Source organism: Palaemon carinicauda, chromosome 8 (genome assembly GCF_036898095.1).
Source record: "Palaemon carinicauda isolate YSFRI2023 chromosome 8, ASM3689809v2, whole genome shotgun sequence".
Lineage (NCBI taxonomy): Eukaryota > Metazoa > Arthropoda > Malacostraca > Decapoda > Palaemonidae > Palaemon > Palaemon carinicauda.
This window is the reverse complement of record NC_090732.1, coordinates 20,563,766-20,589,637: the sequence shown is the minus strand read 5'-3', so window position 1 is coordinate 20,589,637 and position 25,872 is coordinate 20,563,766. Positions and strand designations below refer to the sequence as shown.

General features: G+C 45.4%; 1 protein-coding gene across 1 annotated transcript in view; it reads right to left on the bottom strand.

The window, feature by feature from the left end:
- The window catches only part of Cdc37 (cell division cycle protein 37), an 87,002-nt gene extending 61,342 nt beyond the window's left edge, over window positions 1-25,660 (bottom strand). The window contains exons 1-2 of the mRNA XM_068378529.1: window positions 25,505-25,660; window positions 18,630-18,763 (exon numbers count right to left, since the gene is read on the bottom strand). Coding sequence (XP_068234630.1) covers window positions 18,630-18,763; window positions 25,505-25,537 — 167 coding nt within the window. The 5' untranslated portion in view covers window positions 25,538-25,660. The remainder of the gene's footprint in view (window positions 1-18,629; window positions 18,764-25,504) is intronic.
- Window positions 25,661-25,872: the final 212 nt, after the last annotated feature.

Here is a 25,872-nt window from a genome sequence, read left to right as displayed (position 1 = left end):
AGTAGCCACAGCTCTCACTTCATGTGTCCTTACCTTCAGCAAAGCAAGGTCTTCTTCCTTCAGATGAGAATGTGCTTCCCTAATCAGAAGCCTGATTAGTAAGAAACTGAGTTCTTAGACCTTGGAAGAGAAGGCTTCTTGATAGCACACCATAAGGCTTCTGATTGTCCTCGTAAAGGTTATGACCTTTTTAGATAGTACCTAAGAGCTCTAACTGGGCAAAGTACTCTCTCCAGTTCGTTCCCCACCAAGTTGGACAGGCTTGGGATCTCGAACGACTTAGGCCAAGGACGAGAAGGAAGCTCGTTTTAGCAAAAAACCGAGCTGCAAGGAACATGTAGCCGTTTCAGATGTGAAAACTATGTTCCTGCTGAAGGCGTGGATCTCACTTACTCTTTTAGCTGTTGCCAAGCACACGAGGGAAAGAGTTTTTAATGTGAGGTCCTTAAAAGAGGCTGATTGGAGAGGTTCAAATCTTGATGACATAAGGAACCTTAGGACCACGTCTAGATTCCAGCCTGGAGTGGACAACCGACGTTCCTTTGAGGTCTCAAAAGACCTAAGGAGGTCCTGTAGATCTTTGTTGGTGGAAAGATCCAAGCCTCTGTGGCGGAAAACCGCTGCCAACATACTTCTGTAACCCTTGATCGTAGGAGCTGAAAGGGATCTTACGTTCCTTAGATGTAACAGGAAGTCAGCAATCTGGGTTACAGTGGTACTGGTTGAGGAAACTGGATTGGCCTTGTACCAGCTTCGGAAGACTTCCCCTTTAGACTGATAGACTCTGAGAGTGGATGTCCTCCTTGCACTGGCAATCGCTCTGGCTGCCTCCTTCGAAAAGCCCCTAGCTCTTGAGAGTCTTTCGATAGTCTGAAGGCAGTCAGACGAAGAGCGTGGAGGATTGGGTGAACCTTCTTTACGTGAGGTTGACGTAGAAGGTCCACTCCTAGAGGAAGAGTCCTGGGAACGTCGACCAGCCATTGCAGTACCTCTATGAACCATTCTCTCGCGGGCCAGAGGGGAGCAACCAACGTCAGCCGTGTCCCTTTGAGAGAGGCGAACTTCTGAAGTACCCTGTTGACAATCTTGAACGGCGGGAATGCATACAGGTCGAGATGGGACCAATCCAGCAGAAAAGCATCCACGTGAACTGCTGCTGGGTCTGGAATCGGAGAACAATACAACGGGAGCCTCTAGGTTATCGAGGTAGCGAACAGATCTATGGTTGGCTGACCCCACAGGGCCCAAAGTCTGCTGCAAACATTCTTGTGAAGGGTCCACTCTGTGGGGATGACCTGACCCTTCCGGCTGAGGCGATCTGCCATGACATTCATATCGCCCTGAATGAACCTCGTTACCAGCGTGAGCTTTCGATCTTTTGACCAGATGAGGAGGTCCCTTGCGATCTAGAACAACTTCCACGAATGAGTCCCTCCCTGCTTGGAGATGTAAGCCAAGGCTGTGGTGTTGTCAGAGTCCACCTCCACCACCTTGTTAAGCTGGAGGGACTTGAAGTTTATCAAGGCCAGATGAACCGCCAACAACTCCTTGCAATTGATGTGAAGTGTCCTTTGCTCCTGATTCCATGTTCCCGAGCATTCCTGTCCGTCCAAAGTCGCACCCCAGCCCGTGTCTGATGCGTCCGAGAAGAGACGGCGGTCGGGTTTCTGAACAGCCAAAGGTAGACCTTCCTTGAGAAGAAAGCTGTTCTTTCACCACGTTAGAGTAGACCTCCTCTCTTCGGAAACAGGAACTGAGACCGTCTCTAGCGTCATGTCCTTTATCCAGTGAGCAGCTAGATGATACTGAAGGGGGCGGAGGAGGAGTCTCCCTAACTCGATGAACAGGGCCAGCGATGAAAGTGTCCCTGTTAGACTCATCCACTACCTGACTGAGCATCGGTTCCTTCTCAGCATGCTCTGGATGCATTCTAGGGCTTGGTAGATTCTTGGGGCCGACGGAAAAGCCCGAAAAGCTCGACTCTGAAGCTCCATACCCAGGTAGACAAAGGTCTGGGATGGGACGAGCTGGGACTCCTCTAAATTGACCAGGAGGCCCAGTTCCTTGGTCAGATCCATAGTCCATCTGAGATTCTCCAGACAGCGACGACTTGTGGGAGCTCTTAAAAGCCAGTCGTCTGACGGAGCCGGACACAAGGTCATGGTACTGCTGCACAGTCTGTGAACTGTCAACCATGGGGAAGCGAGGAAGTACAGCGACAACCCGAAACTGTCTAGACTGTCTGGGTAGTACAGACAACTCCTTATCGGGTTGCTGAGGTTGCCGCACTGCGTCACAACAAGTCCCCTCTGCTGGTTGTTGAACGTCTTCCCAGTGACACACTGACTCCGTAAACAAAAAATCCTCTAACAAGGACTAAGCTTGGACTGCATGTCTTGCAACAAAGCTCAAGGTCTATGGGAGCAGGTGTGGCAACAGACGGGGTTAGCGACTGAAGCGGAACCATTACCCTCCCTGGAAGCATGTTATGCTTAAATAAAAGTCCATAGGAGGCTAAGCAGCTTAAGGCTCCTCTCCAAATGACAGAGTCCTCAAGGGAATATCAGAAGGAGGGAGAATAGCACTTTCTCATCTACAGGAACCATATCCGAGAAAAGCTAAGTTCTCTCAGTGAGGGTTTCACTGGTGCAAAAGCAGCAGACCAGAACGTTATGAAACTGCTTGACAGTCTTGTGAGTTGGCAACAACCAAAGATGTGTGACTGAGGAGCATGCGGTAAGGTATGCAGAGCATGCTGTAAGGTATGCAGAGCATGCTGTAAGGAATGCAGAGCATGTTGTAAGGTATGCAGAGCATAGTATGCAGAGCATGCTGTAAGGTATGCAGAGCATGCTGTAAGGAATGCAGAGCATGCTGTATGCAGAGCATGCTGTAAGGTATGCAGAGCATGCTGTAAGGTATGCAGAGCATGCTGTAAGGTATGCAGAGCATGCTGTAAGGAATGCAGAGCATGCTGTATGTAGAGCATGCTGTAAGGTATGCAGAGCATGTTGCATGGCATGCGGCTTATGCTGCATGGGATGAGGCTCATGCTGCATGGGATGAGGCTCATGCTGCATGGAATGAGGCTCATGCTGCATGGGATGAGGCTCATGCTGCAAGGGATGAGGCTCAGGCCGCATGGGTTGAGGAGGATGCCGCATAGTATGAGGCTCCTGCCTCATGGGTTGAGGAGGTTGCCGCATAGCATGAGGCTCCTGCCTCATGGGTAGAGGAGGATGCCGCATAGCATGAGGCTCCTCATAGCATGAGGCTCCTGCCTCATGGGTTGAGGAGGATGTCGCAAAGCATGAGGCTCCTCATAGCATGAGGCTCCTGCCTCATGGGTTGAGGAGGATGCCGCATAGCATGAGGCTCCTCATAGCATGAGGCTCCTGCCTCATGGGTTGAGGAGGATGTCGCATAGCATGAGGCTCCTCATAGCATGAGGCTCCTGCCTCATGGGTTGAGGAGGATGCCGCATAGCATGAGGCTCCTCATAGCATGAGGCTCCTCATAGCATGAGGCTCCTGCCTCATGGATTGAGGAGGATGCCGCATAGCATGAGGCTCCTGCCTCATGGGTAGAGGAGGTTGCCGCATAGCATGAGGCTCCTGCCTCATGGGTTGAGGAGGATGCCGCATAGCATGAGGCTCCTGCTTCATGGGTTGAGGAGGTTGCCTCATAGTGCTGGAACCCGGCAACTCCCGATGCGGCAACTCACGTATGAAAGCAGGAGGCGCAGCAAGAACATGCGTCTGGCAGGGTGGACTGCGCATCGGAGGTGGAGCTCTCACAGGTGGAGGGAGGGAGCAGGCAGCCGCAGTATCTGCTGAGCGCACAACCTCGGCGGGTTGTAGGCTAACAGGCTGCATTGTCAACCTTCCAGCATGATACTCCTGTATGAAGGAGCAAGCTGAGACTGTATAGTCTGCAGCATGGACCACTAGGGTCTATAAAAGACAACAACAAACGGAGCTACTGTCCGTTGAGACTGAGGGTCTAAAACAGCTGGTGCGGCAACAGACGAAGTTACTGCCTGTTGCGGTACCACCTTGCCTCTCTGGGAGGTGTGCAGTTGTCGTACTGCAGCAAGTCCGAACTGACCCAGTGGCAGTGGCTACACCTAGGAGTTGGACTTGCGCGGAAGGGACCGACTTGCACTTAAAAGCTGCAAGATTTGGTCCATGGTTTCTGCGAGAAACCTCTTCCGCAGACGAGGAATAAATGGGCTCTCTCGTCTTTGTGTGGGTGGGGTGATCACGTCGGCTACGTGAGTGGATACACCCGAAACCACGGAGGGAAACGTCTGTTCGTCGATCAAGGCCTGATGAACCCATAAGTCCTTCGACATTACTTCTCCCCTGGGCTTGGGAGCTTGTAAGAGGTCCCAGACTAGGCGAACAACTGGCACGAACAGACGAACCCTCGAACGCAACACTGTAACACTTTGCGCTTATCACTTTATCACTTTTGATTTTCTGTTTGCACTTATTTCACTGAACTCGAAACTTTAAGTGGTTTGTACCTGAAACACGCAATTCTATCCTTCATTAAAAGTTAGTAATTGCGAAAACAGTATTACAATGTAACAGAAAAACATAATGAAAGATAAAGTATTCAGTGGCTGGAAAAGAGACTAAACACTAGATCAAATAAACTACGTTTAAAATCTCTCACCGCATAAAGCCTGGGAACAAGAATAAAACTCTAGAAACGTTTACCTTCTTCCCCTAAAGAGACTAGGGAGAAGAGCAAAAACGATAACAACGTTACCCGCTTGAACGAAACGTTTATCCTCCTCTCTCTCCCTCCGTCTCTATCTCTCTCTCTCTTGACTTAGAACCTGAGAGATGAGCCCAATTATATATATCGTTAAAACATATTATTGTTAAAGGAAAAAAACTGAAAGATTTCCCAAATAAAAAGTTCCTTTATTAGAATTAAAACCATTTAAGCTAAGAAAGAATGAACAAAACGCTAGAATCGGTTTACTCTTACTGCAACGTGAAACCGTGAATACTCTCTCTCTATCGTAACGATAGAGCGCAAGTTGAACGTTCTGAACGTCAACAACTGCGGAGACAAAACAAAACGTTAGTTCAACTTTGAAAACAGTACGAGACTATCAAAGAAATTCTTTCAAAAACATTAAAATTAAAATAGCATAAAATCTTAACAGGTAAAAACGATATGACGGGCTCAATGTTAATTAACTTCGGTTCCAAGAAAAGACCGCCTACTAAGGAAAGGTCGCATATAAACAAACATAAAAATTAATTTTTATAAGTTTATAATAAAAGGAAGTTAATCGAAAAGGCCTATAAAAGGCGGAGAGATATAAAATAAATCTATAACTTTGTTAAGCAAAATTAAGAAAGAGAGTCTATACTCTCTTCGACACCAACACTTCCGTCTAAGGGAAGGGTCGGCCATTTAAAAGTGAAAGAGAGTTCATACTCTCTTCGTCACCAAAATTAAATCAAATTAATTCCAAAAACTTGCTAGGCTAATGTTAAAGCTTCCTGAATAGCGAAGGCTAAACTCTAGAGCAAATACATCACCAAATCGTGAACAATAACTCCAGAATCAACAGCGTATCCAAGTAGGTCTAGCCGGTGGCACGACAGAGGAAAAATTGAGGTGGTGTTGACAAGAAGTACTGGAGTACCTGACCACAGATGGCGCTGTTGTGTACACCCCCACCTGTATAGCGATCGCTGGCGTATCCCGACCGTAGATTTCTGTCGGGCAACAGAGTTGACAGCTACATGATCATCGGGTAAGATTAATATTGAAAAAAACCCTATATTCCAGGGATAAAAAAGTAAGAAAAAAATATGAAACAAAAATGGGAAAAAAGGGCTCTATTTTATCCTTCTATAAAGTCTTTCTAATTATATACTAAATTTCAATGCTATATCTTTAAAACTAAGAGAAAAGATAAAATTTGAAGGTCAATAAATATAGTTTTGAGATACGGCCTTCAAAGTTTTTCTTTTTGTTTTTACAAAAAGAATATTAATAAATTAATGATTATTATGAACTTTATGTTCCTTTTTGGATATTAATAAATGAAAACAAAAGTTATTTATGATAATCTAATCATAAATGAAGATCCCTTTGCTCAATATCTTGCTTCTTTAAGGGAGACGGTTGCTCCTTCATTATCTCTCTCCTTCACTAACTATGCTAATTTTGCCGATATTACCCACTTCTGAACTCTTATTAAAGCAAATTTTCTTCTTCCTTATGTTAGCGAGATTTTAAAATTGTCTTTTCCTCTTTGAAATGATGAAAACAAGAAAAACAAGACATAAAAATAAGTGAATGTCAGAGGTCAAACTCAAACATATGCTCTCTATGAGGTATGTGGTACGACTGAAGGGCAAAGGGTGTAATTTACTGTGTAATACATAGTCTTGTGACTTGTGGAATGTATACAGATGCCATTGCTCACAATTTGTTTCATATCAAAATGTAATAATTATCAAAATTTACGATAACAGAAGAAATACAGTACTGCATTTTCCTGAAGGGAACAATGTTTTTGGTTTAATCATTTACTTTTACTAATTACCCTGTAACTATGAAAAGTATGATATTTTGATTATAAAATAAATTTTTGAATATACTTACCCGGTGAATATATAATAGCTGACGTCTCCGACGGCTCGACAGAATTCAAAAACTCGCGAGCGATCGCCATGAAGGTAGCGGGTGTGCCCACCAGCGCCGACTATCGGCCAGATACCGCATATACATGTAAACAGCTCCAGTTCTTCTCATCTCGCTGGGTCTCTATCGGGGAGGAAGGGGGGCCTTTAATTTATATATTCACCGGGTAAGTATATTCAAAAATTTATTTTATAATCAAAATATCATTTTTAAATATTAAACTTAGCCGGTGAATATATAATAGCTGATTCACACCCATGGTGGTGGGTAGAGACCAGTCTTAATACAGTTTACGGCGTATATGCTTAGAGTTTTTGACAGTTATATAACAAAACCCAAATAAATATAGGTACCTGGTAAGGAAGCTGACTCTAACGATTACTCTGCCTTGTTAGTCCGCTTTCCTCACGAAGCCCAGCCATCCTCTTAGGATGCTGAAAGACTCCCAGGAGCTGAAGTATCCAGGGCGACAACCCATACAACAGGACCTCATCAAAACCCTTAATCTGGGCGCTCTCAAGAAATGACATTTGACCACCCGCCAAATCAAAAAGGATGCGAAAGGCTTCTTAGCCTTCCGTACAACCCAATTAAAAACATTTCAAGAGAAGATTAAAAGGATATTGGAATTAAGGGAATGTAGTGGTAGAACCCTTACCCACTACTGCACTCGCTGCAACGAATGGACCCAGTGTGTAGCAGTCCTCATAAAGAGTCTGGACATCTTTTAAGTAAAATGACGCGAATACCGACTTGCTTCTCCAAACGGTCGCGTCCATAATACTTCGCAGAGATCTGTTTTGCTTAAAGGCCACGGAAGTTGCTATAGCTCTTACTTCGTGCGTCTTAACCTTAAGCAAGCAACGATCTTTTTCACTCAAGTGAGAATGAGCCTCTCGGATTAAAAATCTAATAAAATATGACAAAGCATTCTTTGACATAGGCAATGAAGGCTTCTTAATTGAGCACCACAAGGCCTCAGATCCACCTCGTAAGGATTTAGTCCGAGCTAAATAAAACTTCAGAGCTCTAACTGGACACAGCACTCTTTCAAGCTCGTTGCCTACGATCTCTGACAGGCAAGGTATATCAAATGACTTAGGCCAAGGACGAGAAGGCAGTTCATTTTTGGCCAAGAAAACCAAGCTGAAGTGAACATGTGGCTTTATCTGTAGAAAAGCCGATGTTCCTACTGAAGGCATGGATCTCACTGACCCTTTTAGCCGAAGCCAAGCACACTAAGAAAAGCGTCTTGAGGGTGAGATCCTTCAGGGAGGCTGAATGTAATGGCTCAAACCTGTCGGACATTAGGAACCTTAGGACCACGTCTAAGTTCCATCCAGGAGTTGCCATACGACGCTCTTTAGAGGTCTCGAAGGACTTAAGGAGATCTTGGAGATCTTTATTATTGGACAGATCTAAGCCTCTATGTCTGAACACAGACGCCAACATGCTCCTGTAGCCCTTAATAGTGGGCGCTGAGAGGGAGCGAACATTTCTCAGATGTAGGAGAAAGTCTGCAATTTGGGCTACAAAGGTACTGGAAGAGGAAATGGATGATGACTTGCACCAGTCTCTAAAGACTTCCCACTTCGACTGATAGACCTTGATGGTAGATGCTCTCCTAGCTCTCGCAATCGTTCTGGCTGCCTCCTTCGAAAATCCTCGAGCTCTTGAGAGTCTTTCGATAGTCTGAAGGCAGTCAGACGAAGCGCGGGGAGGCTTTGATGAAGACTCCTTACGTGGGGCTGCCGTAAGAGATCCATCCTTAAAGGTAGACTCCTTGGAACGTCTACCAGCCATTGAAGTACCTCTGTGACCCACTCTCTCGCGGGCCAGAGTGGAGCAACCAATGTCAACCTGGTCCCTTCGTGAGAGGTGAACTTCTGCAGCACCTTGTCTAGGATCTTGAAAGGTGGAAAGGCATAAACGTCCAGGTGAGACCAGTCCAGCAGGAAAGCGTCTATGTGAGCTGCCTCTGGATCTGGAACTGGAAAGCAGTAAGTCGAGAGCCTCTTTGTCAGAGAGAGTAGCAAAAAGATCTATGGTGGGTAGACCCCATGTCATCCATAGCTTCTCGCACACAGTCTTATGCAACGTCCACTCCATGGAGATGACTTGTCCTCTTCTGCTGAGGCCGTCCGCCAAGACATACATTTCTGCACAAATCTCGCCAAAGGAGAGATGTTACTGCCTTAAATGGAGTTCCTTCTGATCCGTGGATCAAAGAACCGAGCCTTCCAGACTGTCCAGTGGAGCTCCCTAACCCAAATCCGCTGCATCTGAAAACAACACATGGTTTGGGTTCTTGATCGCAAGAGAAAGACCTTCTCGAAGTCTGATGTTGCTGTCCCACCAAGTCAGACATGTCTAGACTGAGTTGGAGATTGGGAAAGAGATACTAAGCCCTTCTCCTTGTTCCAATGTTTTAGGTGAAATAGGAAAGGGCATAGGTTGAGTCTCCCCAGAGAGATAAACTACTCCAGCGATGAAAGAGTTCCCACGAGGCTAGTTCAAACTCTTACAAAGCAACTGTTTTTCTCTTGCAAGTGAAGGACTTTTAACAGAGCTTGTTCCATTCTTGCGGGAGACGAAAAGGGCCGAAAAATCAGACACTGTATCTCCATTCCCAAAAAAAGAATAGTCTGGGATGGGATACTGTAAGTTACGACTTCTCTACGTTCACTATGAGACCTAGCTCCTTGGTTAGGTCTAATGTCCATTAGAGGCTCTCCAGACAGCGATATAATGACGACGCCCTGATTAGCCAGTCGTCAAAATAAAGGGAGGCTCTGAATCCTCAAAAAATGTAGAAAGCTTGCTACATTTTGCAAGGGCCTTGTAAAAACAAGAGGAGCAGGAATGAGGTCGGAGTACAGTGCTCGACAGTGGTACATTACTTTCCCGTCCACAAACCTCAGATGTAGTTGAAAGTTTGGATGAATCGGGATGTGGAAGTATGCATCCTGAAGGTCGAGAGAGACCATCCAGTCGCCTTCCCTTAATGCTGTCAAGACAGCTTGGTAGTCTTCATCGTGAAGTTTGTCTTGACAATGAACACATTGAGCGCACTTACATCTTAAGTACTCCTGCAGTGAACGTGGCTGCCAGATCATTGGAGCCATCCCTGATAGTCTTGTTCCTGCAGAGAACGTGGCTGTCAGATCATTGGAGCCATCCCTGATAGCCTTGTTTATGCATGACATAATTGTACAGCAAAACTTCAAACGCTCGAAAAACTCCTAACAGGAGATGGTCTAGCTCTGAAGCCGACCATAAAATCTTGGAGCGTCTCATGGCCAGGCGCCGGGGAGAGTCTATGAGGCTTGAGAAGTCTCTCTGGGCAGAGGCAGGAACTCCCAAGCCGAGAACTTCTCCCGTGTCATACCAGACGCTCGCTCTATAAGCCAGTTTAAAAGGAGGGAAAGCAAAGGCTGTCTCCCCCAAACTCCTCCTGGTGATCAACCAGTCGCCTAGCAAACGTAAAGCTCTCTTAGAAGAGCGAGAGAGCACTAGCTTAGAAAACAACGGCTTCGAAGTAGCTAGGCCTAGTGTAATTTCTCACGTTTAGGCGAACGAGGAGCAGCAGTTACAAAATGGTCCGGACAAAGATCCTTAAAAATCAGCATGATTTATTTAAAGTCCATAGAGGGCTGAGCAGCTTTAGGCTCCTCTCCGTCTGACAAAGTCCCCAAGGGAATATCAGTAGGAGGGGGATCAGCAACTTCCTCATCTGAAGGAACCTCGTCCGACAATTGCCGAGTCTCAAGCAAGGGAGAGACCTGCCGTGGTGGCAATGCTTGACAAGCAGAGTCCACACGCAAAGGAGCATCAGTAGCAGTCAAGGACGCTACGTCATGTAACTGCTTAAAGGACTGACCAGCAACAACAACAGGTGCGGGAGGATGCTCGACGTCAAGTCGAGACTGCCTTGACTGCCTAGATAGAGCAGTTAAAACAACTCTTGACTGCGGAGCTTGACGTTCAACGTCAAAACAAGGCAACTGAGCTGGTTGGCGAACGTCCTGAACGTCAACACGAGACTGCGGCAGCGGCTGAACGTCAACACGAGGCTGCGGCAGCGGCTGAAAGTCAACACGGGACTGCAGCGAGTGAGGATCCAAGTCACGTGACTGACGTGACAAACTACCGACATCACGTTTCATAACGTCAAAAGGACGAGTAAATGCTCATTTGGGCGGCTGACGGCCAGAGTCTCGTTTAGTGTAACGGCGACTCGAAAGCGAAGGTTCATCGTGAACCTGCTCAACGTCATACTTCTCCATAAGGGAGGCAAGCTTAGTCTGCATGTCCTGCAGGACAACCCATTTAGGATCAACAGGAGTCGGAACGGGCCGAGACGACGGTAACGTCTGTGTTGGCAAAACATTGCCTTTACCGCGACCCTCGGACCCCGTGTTACGCTTGCGTTTAATAGGCGAACCGTCTTCCGACGACTGCAAAGGGTCAGAGCTGTCCCCATGGCTACAGCCAGGACGCTGGACCTGTCCTGAAGGGACTGACTTCCGCTTTAAGGGTCTAGAAACTTTGCTCCAAGGTTTCTTTTGCGAGAAGTCTTCGGATGACGAGGAGAAAAACAGCCTCGCTCGTCTTATGGTAGGGGCGATCTTGCTAGACACGCCCGATACCATAGAGGGAACGTTTGTTCGTTGGTTAAAGCCTCTCGTCCCCATAAGTCCTACGACATTACTTCTCCCTGGTAGCATGGGAGCCTGAAAGAGGTCTCGGACTAGGTGAACGACAAGCACGAACAGACGAACCCTCGGTCGCAACACTAAAAAACACTTTGCGCAATTATCACTTTATCACTACGATTTTCTGTTTTGCACTTACTTCACTGAAATCGTATTTTTCAATAATTTCACATTAGGCATGAATAAAACTGATTTCTACCTGAAGCACGCAATTCTCCCCTACATCAAAAGGTTATAATTGCGAAATGAGTCGTATAATGTAAGCACATTAGTACAAGCAAAAATCAGTAAACATATATATCGAATAAAACGGAAATATATAAAGTTAAAAGGATCAGTGACTGGGGAGGAGACTAAACACTAGTTCATTAAAAACTACGTTTTCAATCTCTCACCGTACAGTGCCTTGGGACGAGAATAAAAACTAAAAACGTTTTATCCTTTCTCCCCGTACAGAGACTTGGGACGAGAGTAAAAAAACTGAATCGAGAACAACGTTACTCGCTTGGGACGAGAATAAAGATCGGAACGTTCTCTCTTCCTCTCTCTCTCTCTCTTGATTTCACACAGAAGAGAAATGCCCACTCACCCTTCGTCAATAAACAGGTTATTTGACCAAAGGAAAAAACTGAAAGGACTAAGAAATTGAAAATTAACAAGTTCCTTTAAATTAGTATTTAAAACACTTCAGTTTGAAAGAAGAATGTCAAAACGTCAAAATCGATTTACTCTTTCTGCAAAGTGAAACCGTGATTCTCTCTTTCTCTATCGTAAAGATAGAGCGCAAACTGCGTAGCATAAATAAACCAAACGTTAGTTCATCTTTGAAACTGCACGAAGACTATTCAAAGAAAATCTTTCATAAAATATCTACTAAAAAATATTCATTTCATAACTCTTACAGAGCAAATGATTTAATCTTAACGAAAATAAAAGTTGAATGGGCTCAACGTTGTTTAACTTCGGTTTCCAAGTCAGGACCGCCTACTCTCGGACTAGGGGAGGAATAGGTAAGGCCGCATATACAGTATTCAAAACATAAAATTTATCTTGATGTTTAGTATAAATGGAAAGCTAATCGAAGAGGCCTAATAAAGGCGGGTGAGATATAAAATATATAGAGGAAAATCTATAATTAACAACAACAATTTATAACGTGATAAGATAATTGCTAAAAGCCTAAAACACACTTCCGTACACTAAGGGAAGGGTCGGCCATCTTTACTCTATGGAAAAAACCAGAGATAAAAGAGCAAGGGCAAAACACTTTTACTCTCCTTTCAAAAGCATTTCTTTTGAGGATAGTATTGAATAATCCAACACGGCGAAAGCAATAAAACCAAAACCAAGTACTTCACCAATTCGGTAGAAAACTTGAGATCATAATAGCGAGTGGAATCGACTTGTCGATGAAACCGACAGAGAAGAACTGGAGCTGTTTACATGTATATGCGGTATCTGGCCGATAGTCGGCGCTGGTGGGCACACCCGCTACCTTCATGGCGATCGCTCGCGAGTTTTTGAATTCTGTCGAGCCGTCGGAGACGTCAGCTATTATATATTCACCGGCTAAGTTTAATATTTAAAAAAGAGGAATTTTGACAAAATATTTTGTATACGCATTCTCCATTGCCATACGAAGCTTAGTAAATTTTTTCAGGATTTTGTTTTTCTTCCTATACCCCCTTATATTGGCACTCTGGCCGGGCCCTTTAAATGCAGTATCATTGTATACATATTGTACAGTACAGAATTACAGTAACGTATAGCACTGTTTATTAGCTATAACATACAATACTGTATGTAAATTACTACATGTACTGTACAATATGTAAATGTAAGCTACATGTACAACAAGTTGTCAAATAGTGCAAGTCATACTAACACCAATAGCGAACACTTACAGTACAATTAAGCTGTACTGTAGTGATAGTACAGTACATATATTACAGGAATATACACTAGATAGGAACAACAGTGTTTTGTTGTTATAAGTGTCCCGATGACTACTGTAGTGGTTAGTACTGTACTGTACCGTAGCCTTACCATGTCCAATACATAGTGTGCACGTGTGCACATGTACTATATACTTACTAAAATTTCTTCATTCAATTGCAAAATACTTATACTGTGATAGAAACCAAGTAATAGCAATATTAGGTAGTACCTAATGTGTTAATCTACCACAAATAGGCAATAGGCATCGAGTTACAAGTTAGTCTCTGTTACCTAAGCACTATGAAGAGCAAGCTGCTGGGAAAAAATACCTCGCTGTTTGATTAGATACGCAACTAACATCATATTGTCATTCATCAACACTACGTTGTGTCCTGAAATGACCTGTTGGAAATGCTTGCGATCCAGTAAAGCTGCTCAAATTTCTAGGAAGGTTATGTGGCACTGCCGATTGGAGTCAAATCATAACCCAGAGACCAAGTGTTGCAACAGGCGAGCACCAACCCTTCATTTGAAGCATCCATGAAGAACATCAACTCTGGGGAGGTGAGAAGTCTACTCCCCTGGAGGTTGGTATCCTCTACACTCCAGCTCAGATCTCTGTTTTGCTCTAATCCTATCGGAACTCGGAATTCCAAAAGAACCTTGTGCTGAAACCTTCAGATGCCACAAGAGAATGAAAGCGTAGACAGTTGTTGTGGACCAGACATTCCCATGGTCAGGTGCCTTAACAGGCATGGCAATAGGTGAGCTAATAGCAAGTCTCTCTTCTGTCTTGGGGCAGAAAAACCTTGCCTAATAGGGAGTCTATTTGCATCCTAAGATATACCAGACAGTTGTAGCGAGCACTTCTTGTGATTTATGACAATCCCCATATCATGAAAAAATGCGAGGAGCCTGTCTCATTGTAGAAGAAGGGTCTCCAACAAGTCTGCTAGGATCAACCAATTGTCTAGGTAATGAAAAGAAGAATGCCGTTGGCATAGGCCCAAGTTGATAACAGAATGAACACTCTCGTGAACACTTGTGGAGGCTGTGGACAGGATGAAGCATAGCACCTTGAACTGGTATATTTTCTCATGAAGAATGGACCTTAGATACTGGATGGACTGGGATCTGGAAGTACTAGTCTCTGAGATCCAGCATTATCAGGAAGTCCTTGGTCTGACCATATATATCATCTCCATCTTGAAAGGGGGTTTTTAACACAAATTTGTTCAAGGCAGAGAGGTAGATGACTGGTCTCCAGCCTCCAAACACCTTTACAAGAACAAGTTGACTGTAGAAGTCTTGAGAACCTTCTAAGACCTCTTAAAAAGCATCCTGCTCCAACATGGTTTGGACTTCTGAAGGGCAAGGTCCTTCACAAAGAAACACAACATCACTAGATGAGAAGTCAATGGAGGGAGAGAGAGAATGAACCGGACGTGATACCCTGCACAGCAGACAGAGACCGTCCAAGGTTTGGCCCCACTGAACTCCAATCTCTGCCACCTCTGCACAAACTTTTATTTTTTTTTTAATGCCCGCAACCTTACCATCCCTGTGAGCTAAGGATAGGGGGTTTGGGATAGCCTATCAGTCTACCTGCTGAAATGTCAGCAGCCATTACCTAGACTTCCCTGATCCTAGTTTGGGTGGAGAGGGGGCTTGGCCATTAATTGTATGATATATGGTCAATCTCTAGGGTACTGTCCTGCTTGCTAGGCCAATGTTAAAGAGTCCCTTGCCTCTACTATTCACGAGCGACCTTTAAACCTGTGCTTCATGTATCCTCTCTCCGGTGGACGGCCGGGAGGAACGTTCCTAACCTAGCGGGAGCGACCACATATTCTACTTCTGCCTCCTCTCACCCTTGCCATAAAAAGGTTACTTTGGGGCTTCTTTCTTAGCACTGAACTCCTTTAAAACTGTTGATCCTTTCTTATGTCCTTGTCTCTTGATGGGGAAGACCTCAGTGCAGGTGGTGCCGATAAGTAAAGGGTGAGATGTAACTGCACTATGGAGAAGGAAGTCAATGACTTTGCCTTCCTTCAGTGCTCTGAAACTGCGTCAATGTCTTCGGAGTTAAAGAGGAAAGGGCCTTCCAATAATGAGTTGTGTAACTTAACCACCTCTCTCTTTGGCACTGGCCTCTGGAATCTAGAGACGACAGAGTCAGTCATTCTCAAGATCCAATTCGTCCAATGGTTGGCCAGATTGTGGGCGAAAAACTCGACTGCCTTCACTCCTGAAAGCAAGGTGTTCAGCCAGATTCTCATAGGCATTCAGATAGCCTACTGAACAAAACCAGTAGTCAATCCACGAAGTGGCTCGCAAAGTAGCCTTTCCATACAGCTCCATGTTCGCGGCCTCTGCAGCCGAGAACATCATCTGCTGTGCTGCCAACTTATTGAGTGACACTATGAGTCAGAGCTTGAATTGCCGGGTTCAAGACAACAGGGAGGAATCATCATCAAGGATCTCACAGCACTTCCTCTTCCGCACAAACAGGGATGGAAGTAGGCAAGGTAAGTTCCCTGCAATAAGAGAGTTCCAAGTCTCAGCTATCTGAGATGACCATCTTTTTAGCTTCCTGCACCATCCTAAACCAGGGAAACTATCTTGGTCTTGCCAGTTCTGTGGGCCTGGCAGAAGAAATCCAGGACCATGTCTTTCCCCTTCGGAAGGAAATAGGAGAGATCGCCAAAATTATTTATTTTCCTTATGCAGGTTAACACCTGCATGAAGGAGAGCTCCGACTCTCTCTCCTACGATGCTGACTCTTTAGAACTAGCAGGCATGGGCAACACACCGTCAGAGTGAACTGGGACATAGTCTTAAGACCCCTCCAGACCCAAATGCACACCTACAGGAGACCAAGCTGGTTTCAAGTTAGTCAACGGGGTGGTTTGCGGGGTCCTGAGACCTAGAGGGGAGGTTCTGTTCTGCCAGTAAAACTGAGGATGAAATCAAACCAAAATTGCTCTTCAGCTGACCTGGAGTTCATAGGAAGGGTTTTCATGTCCTTCTGCTCCCAGAGCTTGGCCGAGAAGGAGGTAAGGAGTGAAGAAGCCTCCACTATCTGTGAGGCCTCTGGAGGGTCAACCAGGACCGACGGGGGCTTCAAAGGAGGTGTCTCCTGCCTGTGACCCTTCCTCCTCTTGACTGATTTTACTGGGAGGATTCCCAGTTTCCCCAAATTGGATCAGTGCCGGTATAGGAGGCCTTAGAGTCTAGGTACTTTGGTACCTGGATAATAGCTCAGGAGGAGAAGGATGGCTTAATGCGGAAGGAGGAGTATGATGCCTAGAGGCAGTACTGTTCAGTACTCCACTGCCTAGGGTTCACAGGTGGATCAAAATTCCAAGGAGATCCTGACACCAAAAGGGGGATAGAGACTGGCTGAGAAGAGGCCTTTGATGGTGGAGACCAGTTCACTAACCCCCTTTACAAACTCAAGAAACCATGACGCATCCTTCGCAAGTGAAGGGACAGACATAGGAGCCCCAAGAGACAAGCGACAATCATGTGCAGCCCTTCATCAACAAGAGGAGATTGCCTGCCCACCTCGCAAGCACATGGTTGGCAATTGCTCAGCGACGAGCAAGACTCTCCCATCCAACTAGATCATGTTCGTCCATGTGCCATAGCAGTGTGAACAGGTGCACAAACACCCATCAGAGAACCTACAGGAGGTTGATGAGGAATCTAGCGCACTCCAACAGGAGGAGGCGCATGCTCAGAAGGAACCAAACAAGGCTGAGGGAGCTTGCCTGCGAATGGGCACTGCCATCACTTGCAGACATCAGAACAAGCGGGTCCTTCCCCATATGGGATTGTAGCCCTTGACAATGACCCGAAGGACCTGACCTCATGAGACTCGTTGTGCCCTAGCGACATGATGGCGAGGGGCTGAGATTGCAGGCAGTCGGCGATCGCCCCTATCAGGATGCTCCAAAGAGCTCAGCTCTGAAATCTAATGCCCATTTGCAAGGTACGCGAGGGGGAGACCATTCGAGCAAGGATACCCTTTCTCACTGGCGAGGACGATCTACCTCAGAAGGTGGAGGAACAAACTACTTCTCCAGTTATGGGAACTGAGCACACACTGTATGCTAAGCAAGTTCAGCTGGCATGCTCACTGGGGGGATCACAAGCGTGGCCGGGACCTCGGGGAGACCTATCATTACTGTACTTCTCAAGAGGACGAGAAGTTGCAAAGGGCACGAGACCTTCTGGAGGAATTTCCACTTCAAAAGCTCGGGGGAGGGGGGGGGGGGGAGCAATGGCCAACCCCTGCGGAAGGAGATGTACACTCTTTGCTTAAGCAACTCCAAAAGCCGTTCCTTAAAGGGGAAACCGAAAGCCCCAAGGAAGGCCAAAGTTGACACATAGCTTCAAAAGAGATATTCACCACTTCGGTCATGGTAACTGCAGCTTCGCTAGGGGACGCGACGGGATCCTCCGCACCCGATGGTTGTCCGGGGGTCAAATAGTCATCACTAATGCTCGTCCATCCTCCAGAGTAGACCGAACAAGCAGAGTAAGAGGGCAAGAAACAAGGCGCCGGAGAAAGCAGTCTAGACTTCTTGGACCTCAAGGGAGAAAAAACGCTTTTTGACTTCTTCCGTTGCCTACCGTACCATTTACACTGGGAGGATGACCAGGGCAAACCTATATATTGACAGCCCTAAAAAGAACAGAAACACCTACAAAGAGAGAGAAAGCAAAGTGAGATCACAGCCGCAAAGTGCGATCACAGCCAATTTATCTTTTTAGGTTTATAGAAGAGATGGAACAGAAAGTCTTCACTCCGAGCCAACAACTAAAGTGACATAATACACTGGGTGAGTGTGTGAGCAGGGTGGCTGGTCTACCCTGGGTGAAAGGTTTTTGTCTTGTTTTCAGTTACGCCCAAACAATATATCCATAGTAAAAAACGAGGGGTTTGTATGTGTATAGGAACAAACTACTGTTTTCTTTTTAACCATCATCTTACACCTTACTTCTTTCAGTGTGGATTTCCTTTGGTTTAAACTTAATTTTTGTTTTCTTCTACTAGTTTTCTTCGGACTTGAGCTATATAAATAAAGACACTGGCTTTCAAAAAGAATCAACTACAGTAACTACCAATATTAATCCAATAGAAACCCATGGAACCAAATTTCTCCCATCCAATCCCCTCTCTTACTCCTAAAAATAAAAAAAAAAAATAAGAAAATAAAAAATTAAATTAAAAATACAATGCTTATAGGAAATTAACTTAATCAGGCAAGTTTTAAAATATACTGTACTTACTCTTCTTTCTCTTTCTTCAACCTTATCATTTCTTGCTCCTTCTCAGCCATTCGTTCTAATCTGGCTTGATGACGCCATCGAAATAGTGATGGAGTGTCAATATTTGGGTGTGTGTCATCTTCATCATCTGAAATCTGAAATACAAAGTACAGTATATAATTGAGAGGTAAATTTCCCATTTATACACAAACTACATAAAAGTGATAACACTGGTATCAAAATCATTTCCATTAGTTTATGTAACATGTGTAAACTATTAAGTAAAGTATTGTGCAAAGAAGAAAAAGTTACACAAAATTTAAAGTAATATGACAAATTTCGAAATAATTTTTCTTTTTTTCCTAACCAGACAAACCTGAAGCACTTTACTATTGATATATATTTTGGCAACAGCTGAAACCAGTCAAAAGTGTTTTAGCAAGGTATAACTACCCACCGCTAGTTAGCATGGGGGATTAGGGCATACCACCCCGCTCACACATGCACTAACGATAAGCCACTTGGCTATTGCGGGCAGGACTTCAAGGGGTAGGTGATGGCAGGCCAGTATGTGTAAAGAGCGTCAGGTATGTATGGTAAGACACTGCCGACAGGTGTCGCGACAGGGAAAGCCCCCCCCCCCCCATCTTTCAAAACATCCCCTAAGGGCATCGAACATGGGGAAAAAGAGAGGCCTATTTCCCCAAGGAGGTTGGTAACCTGTACCTTCCAACTCAGGGGAGGCTCTTTTACCCAGATCCTAACGAGAATTCTTGTTAACATTGAAAGGATCAGCTGCACCTAGAGGAGACAAGCTATGACTTTCACCAGGACTAAAACACTTGAAAGTTCAGGTGCCCCAGCAGGCACAGCCATCAGTGTACCTGTACCTGTAAGAAGTCTCACTTGAAGACGAGACATGGCACTTCCCAGAGTCTTTTATCACAACATTGGTGACACACCCCATTCTACCTGTACCCGCTGTCACACCACCTGCCTGTAGTGCGCTGGAGAGCATGCTAGCAAGGTAGTGCTCACCTGTGGCGCAAGCGTAGTGTATACTTGGCATGCAGGTGAAATCACCACCTGCGCGTAGCGCACCTGTGACAGCGCATATAGGTAAGGGTCTAACTGTTCTTGCTGTCTAGCCGGCTGCGCATGGCGCGCTAGCGATGTGGCGCTTACTTGTGGAGTGCGGAAAGGCCAAACTTGGCGAGAAAACTTACTAAGGTGAGCATGGCGCCCGGTTGGAAAAGCACGCAGGCCCCTGTCATGGAGAAGAGCTCGCCCGCCCACCTTGCTAGGTAGTTGGGTGTACAACAGTGAGCAAGACTCGTCCACAAGACCAGGATCAGTGTCTTGACCCCTGTGTCTCGTCGAACTAGTGAATTCTAGAGAAAACAATCTTGCTCATCCTTTCTCCCATAAGAAACCAGCAAGCTGCCTTCATCTCTCTTACGCGCACCAAGATGCGAAGAAGGATGGGTTGTTGCTGCACGTTAACGCGTAGGCAGAACAGTAGGTTCTTCCTTGATCGGAAGTCAGGTCTATGCTTCTACATACTGAAACGGCACGGCCAAAGCACTACTGTTCGTCATGTGTCCCGTGGGAGGTTGGGGCCTAGCCTTGTGCACTCCCAGAGGAGGACTTCACTCATAAAGAGAGAAAGGCTGAGGAAGACCAGTTGTACCAGGAACCCATTCAGGAGAAACTATTCTTCCCTTCTGAGTTATCGGATACTGGGACAGATTCTGGGATACCAGGCCAGCCAGCACCACATAGGTACTGTGTCTGTTGACCAAAACCAAGGGTTGGAGGGTTCAAATGAGAGGAATGAGGAACATTTGACTCTTAAGTGAAATAACACCTCTCATCGGGGTAACTGAGGGGCCGAGAGGATGCTTAGCAAGTAACCATTCCAAATTGATTGCTGTCGAGTCATGCAATGTGTTGCAAGCAACTGTCTATCTGGGTGAACCTTGTCCTCCTATTGTCTTCATTCCCATGGGGGGGCTGTTGCATATATCCACTTTCAAATGGCAACACCAGAGTGGCTCGTACTCTCTAGCGGAAAAATGGCATTAAAGCATATCCCATAGTTGATCGCTCTCAAGCAAACGAATGATTGCACAAAACTAATTCCACAAGACAAGATTGAAACGTATCTCCATCATTTAATCTCACAGGTAGTTGTACTATAAGTTCAAATCCAGCTATGGACCAGTCACACAGACAGAAAATTCCTATTTGAAGGCATTTTTCTTCAGATCTTATTACAGGAATACTGAGGCAGAATGAAGATTCGGGTGCAGTCCAAAGATTCATTACATCCAACAGTCAAACGAAGTACATCAAATATTTGGCAAAGGAGACCTCCTCTTTTCAACATAAACAGCTAATGTTTCACGTTTCTCCATTAGTATCCATAACTCACTTATGCAAAGTTTCAGAGTCTAAGTGCTTTCAATAATTCGAAGACGAACGGTCCGAGGATGTTAGGGAGAATCAGGACTGGAATGAAGGTGGAGTTTACTAGACTGCAGACTACTGTACCTTTGTTTATTTATGGGAGGGTAGGATGGTTATAAATAATCTAACTTTCCCCAATGAATACAACCATCAAATTAGGAAGAGATCTAATGATTTATTAGAACAAGGTTCCAAATTTTATGATGGCACATACTACGTAGACCTTACTATCCCTAAGGGGAATGCATCCGCCGCCCACGGAGCTCATGGAGTCGCTTGCAGAAATAATGTGCGAGACGAAGCACAACATTAATGCTTGAAGGATACAATCCTAGCATTGTGAACGTGTTCATGAACTGCGAGTGCCCACGAAAGGTACATGCAGCTAGCGACACGATTGGGCCTTCGTCGGTGTTTGCCCACCCGTCTTGTGGGTGAGACAAACCTTCATGTAAGTAAATAAAGGAATGACCTTGAAGGGTTATGTCTCATAAGACCATTGTGCCTTGAGGGCATGACAGGGGGAAGCGGAGATCAAATGCTGATGAGCTCTCTAATTTGTGGGGAGAAAAAATCCAAGATAAAACCTAGAGGGATTACATTTCCCCAAGAATAATTGTCTTCTGAACAATGGTGGCCGCAAGTGGTCGGAAAACATTCTTATCTGTGGCAAAAACCAGGCAGGACTACTGTATATCTAACGAGACTCGTGGCTTGCGGCAGCTGCAAGCGGTTGGCATGCATATACATTTGCAGCAACAACCCACGAGTGTTTTGCCTTATTAAACTCGTTTTCAGTCCCAGGCTTTTTATCTTCCTGACTAGGTCTGGCGGTTGCATAGGCAAAAGTGCATGCACAACCAAAGCAGCTCTTGTTAGCCCCTTACTATGGCGGTGTTAATGAGCCCCTGTAGTTACGCAGAGATCGTCAGAGAGGGAAACACACCCGTGCACCTAGCTCACGATTTGTGCCAGGTGGGTTCTCTTTCACGACAACAAATAACAGTCTCTAAAGTAAGGGTTATTCACCTAAGCAAGCAAAGAACACAAAACAATTAACAGGATCCCAGAGGAGGTTGACAAGTAAGGACTTGCTCACTCATTGTTTGGTGAGGTGAGCTATAGGTAATGTCAGCCAGGTGAAAGCTGGCAAACGCTGGCGAACGTTGGCAAGCACTAGCAATGTGATCACTGGGAACATTGGCGAGTGCTGGCAAGGCAAGCGTTAACTCGGCCCTGTAAATATAGGTGCAGGTTAGGTGGCAAGCAACTGTGGGTGCGCACTCGCAATGAATACAAAGAGGAGCAACATGGGTTGCTCACAGACTAGTCACAGACCTTCATCAGGCAGAGGAGTTCGCCCACCCACCTTGCTATCACTTAGTGGATAGGTGCGCAAAATTACGCAAGACTTATCTGCCCGACTAGGGTCTTTGCGAACATGCGCTAAAGCACCCCTGCTCATCATAAATGATCCAGAGGTATTCGTTTGCAGGGAAACAAATAAGGTTGTTGAACTTATAGAACAGCTATCGACAGACATCACCATCTGCAGCAATGATCCCAAAGGAAAAATTGCTCAAGACTCCTCGTGTCCTGGGGGCAGAATGAGAGAAGTAGCTTGCAGTCACCAGGCATCACCATCTGCTGCAATGACCCCAAAAGGAAATTGCTAACGAGACTTGTTGTGCGGAAGCTCCGGAGGAGCGGGGACCACATTGGTGAAGGGCACCTTTCCCGCGAACGGGATAGTCGTCTGACACCTGTAGAAGGGGAAAGGAGAACTCCCACAAAGGAACGCAGGCCTAAACCTGATGTTGACAAAGGGCAACCTTCCCCGGAAACGGGATGGTTGCAAATCCTGGAGGCGAACCTCCTAACAGAGCCTCTGCTACCAGTCATCACTCAAGTTGAAGGTAGGCATCAAGTGCTGCCTGGGAAATGTAACTGAAGCTAGTTTCAGGGTTCACCCCGACTAGAAAACCTCAAGGGGAACCAGTCTGCAACTGTCCTCGTTCCTAACCCAGAGCTGCAGGAACGAAGGCGAGCAGAAGCAGAGAGCTGCAGCTAAAGGCATGAGAACTCTATTGGTACATTACCTCCAGAGTCTTGGTGGAGGAGACCATGGTCAACCCACATGGAGGTCACGAACACTCCCGCAGTGCCCTGAAAGTCATTCCTTAGACAGTGAGACCCGAAAATGTACCCGAGAAGGCAGGAGTTGCGGCAACGAGATAAAACTTCCCCGGTCGATGGCACCGCTGCTTCACTAGAAGCAACGGTATCCGCACCAAACGGAAATCCAGTCAATTGATCATAGTTTTACTCGTTTGTCCTCCCACAAAGGAAGGCAGGCCTAACCTGCTGTTGACAAAGGGCAACCTTCCCCGGAAATGGGATGGTTGCAAATCCTGGAGGCGAGCCTCCGCTACCAGTCATCACTCAAGTGGAAGGTAGGCATCAAGCGCTGCCTGGGAAATGTAGCTAAAGCTAGTTTCAGGGTTCACCCCGACTAGAAAACCCCAAGGGGAACCAGTCTGCAACTGTCCTCGTTCCTACGCCAGAGGTGCAAGAACGAAGGCGAGCAGAAGCAGAGAGCTGCAGCTAAAGGCATGAGAACTCTATTGGTGCATTACCTCCAGAGTCTTGGTGGAGGAGACCATGGTCAACCCACATGGAGGTCACGAGCACTCCCGCAGTGCCCTGAAAGTCATTCCTTAGACGGTGAGACCCCTTCGGTCGTGGGCGGCACCGCCTCACTAGTGAAAACAGCCGGGCCCTCCAGAACCAAGGGTTACCCTAGGATAAGCGATCAACATATACTCGTTCGACCTCCTAAGCAGACAGAATAAGCAGAGGCTGCAGGGAGGGAATGAGGCGCCGTAGAATTAAGTTGGGAATTCTTCTCTGCCGGGAAAACCCCGGGGGAGACAAATCCCTTTAGGATTTATTCTTCCTTAGCCTACCAACCCTGTCACCCAAGAATACTTATTATTGCTGCAAATCACTATTTTTTTTGTATTTCTCAAACCAAAACCTGTTTCCAACTGGGGTCCCCCATTACAGTCATAACGGGATTGTGGTAAAATTTATCAATGGATGGTTTGCCCCCAATATTCCTGGTCAGAAATGGAAAAAAACAAGATATTATGTATGGAAAACATGTTCTCATTATTTGGTTAGAAATTGAAGGAAGCCCTTGTAGCCTATATCAGCGGCCAGTTCTTTCTGTTTAGAGACAATGGGATTCATAAGATGTGGCTGCTGTACTACAAAAACTGTGTCCATTTTCTGCAACACCTCTACCCAACAACACCACCTAACCTAAACTTCCACACCTAACCTAACCTAGAAGCTGTGTCCTTACCTACTTACCTAATGAGGGGGGTAATGGGCTCCCCTGCAAACCCCCTTACACTGACGTACATAAAGGTGGCCGCAATCATACATACATCTCAATTAAAGTACCATATAGCTTATTTACCAAAACAGTTACTCTAAGATTTATAGTGTGGAGCTTTTGTGTATCAGCAGCCAGTTCCTTATGCACAGATTAAAAATGGACATCAACTAACCTAAATTTTCCCCCCCTAACCTAATCTACAAGCTGTGACCTTACCTACATACCTAACGGGAGGGCTAACGCCCCCTGCAACACCCCCCTTATACAGCAGTATTCTAAGTTAGCTATAATAATACATACAGTTGGCCGCTATCATGCATACACCCCCATTTTGGGCTTATAACATGCTGCTTTTCCATGTAGGGTTGTAGCTTATTTAGTAACAATAATTATATTAACGTTAATAAGAGGTTAAACCAATCTTTTAAAGTGTCGAGAAGGTAGGTTTAAGACTACTAACGTTAGAATAGAAATTCTAGCCATACCTCACACCCTGAAGATTTTAATAATTTAGTTTTCTGATTGTTAGCTTTTGAAATTTTTTAGATTGTGAAGCAGCTTATAACTTTGGCAACGTAAGCTATCTGCACCAAAAGTCCAATAAGCATTGACGATAAGAATGGTTATTTTAGCCACTAAGCGGACATTATCGTTAGTACGTTGTCGAATAGACAAAACTACCCCCAAATGCTCCAACAGGGAAAAAATAGCCCAGTGAGGAAAGGAAATAAACTACAGAAGGAATGAACATGAATAAATATATTTCCAGTTACAACTACATGGTCAAAACGATATTAGATCTCAATTTATCCATAGCCAGTGGATAAAATATACGACCCTGACGGACTAGACTTAACAGCCATTCGCGTTATTAAATGGCTTACGGTAAGCACCGCCATGAAACTTCCTTCCAGTGCCTTTGATCAATTCATCAAAACTGCGTGTATATTTTTTACTCTTTAACCAATGCACAGCATAATAAAAACCACAACTTCACCATTGATAAAGTAACAAATGTGCTTACTTCGATATCTTTCCACTTGCTGTAGTCCACCATGTTTACAACACTAGGTCTAGGAGAAACGTTGGTATTCTACGAGACTGTAAAACGACTCCTGCTCAGGGTTGCCATTTCTGATTTTGAAAACGCGCCGGAAACGCGCTAAATCCTTTCTTAAAATTGCTGTATTGGATTAGTAACCTCATTAACAGAAATAATATTTTGACTTGACTGTAGGACTCAACAACATAGTTTGAGAACAGAGAGAGAGAGAGAGAGAGAGAGAGAGAGAGAGAGAGAGAGAGAGAGAGAGAGAGAGAGAGAGAGAGAGAGAGAGAGAGAGAGAGCAGAGTCTTGTAACATATCTGATAGAGCGGAAATTGATACAATAC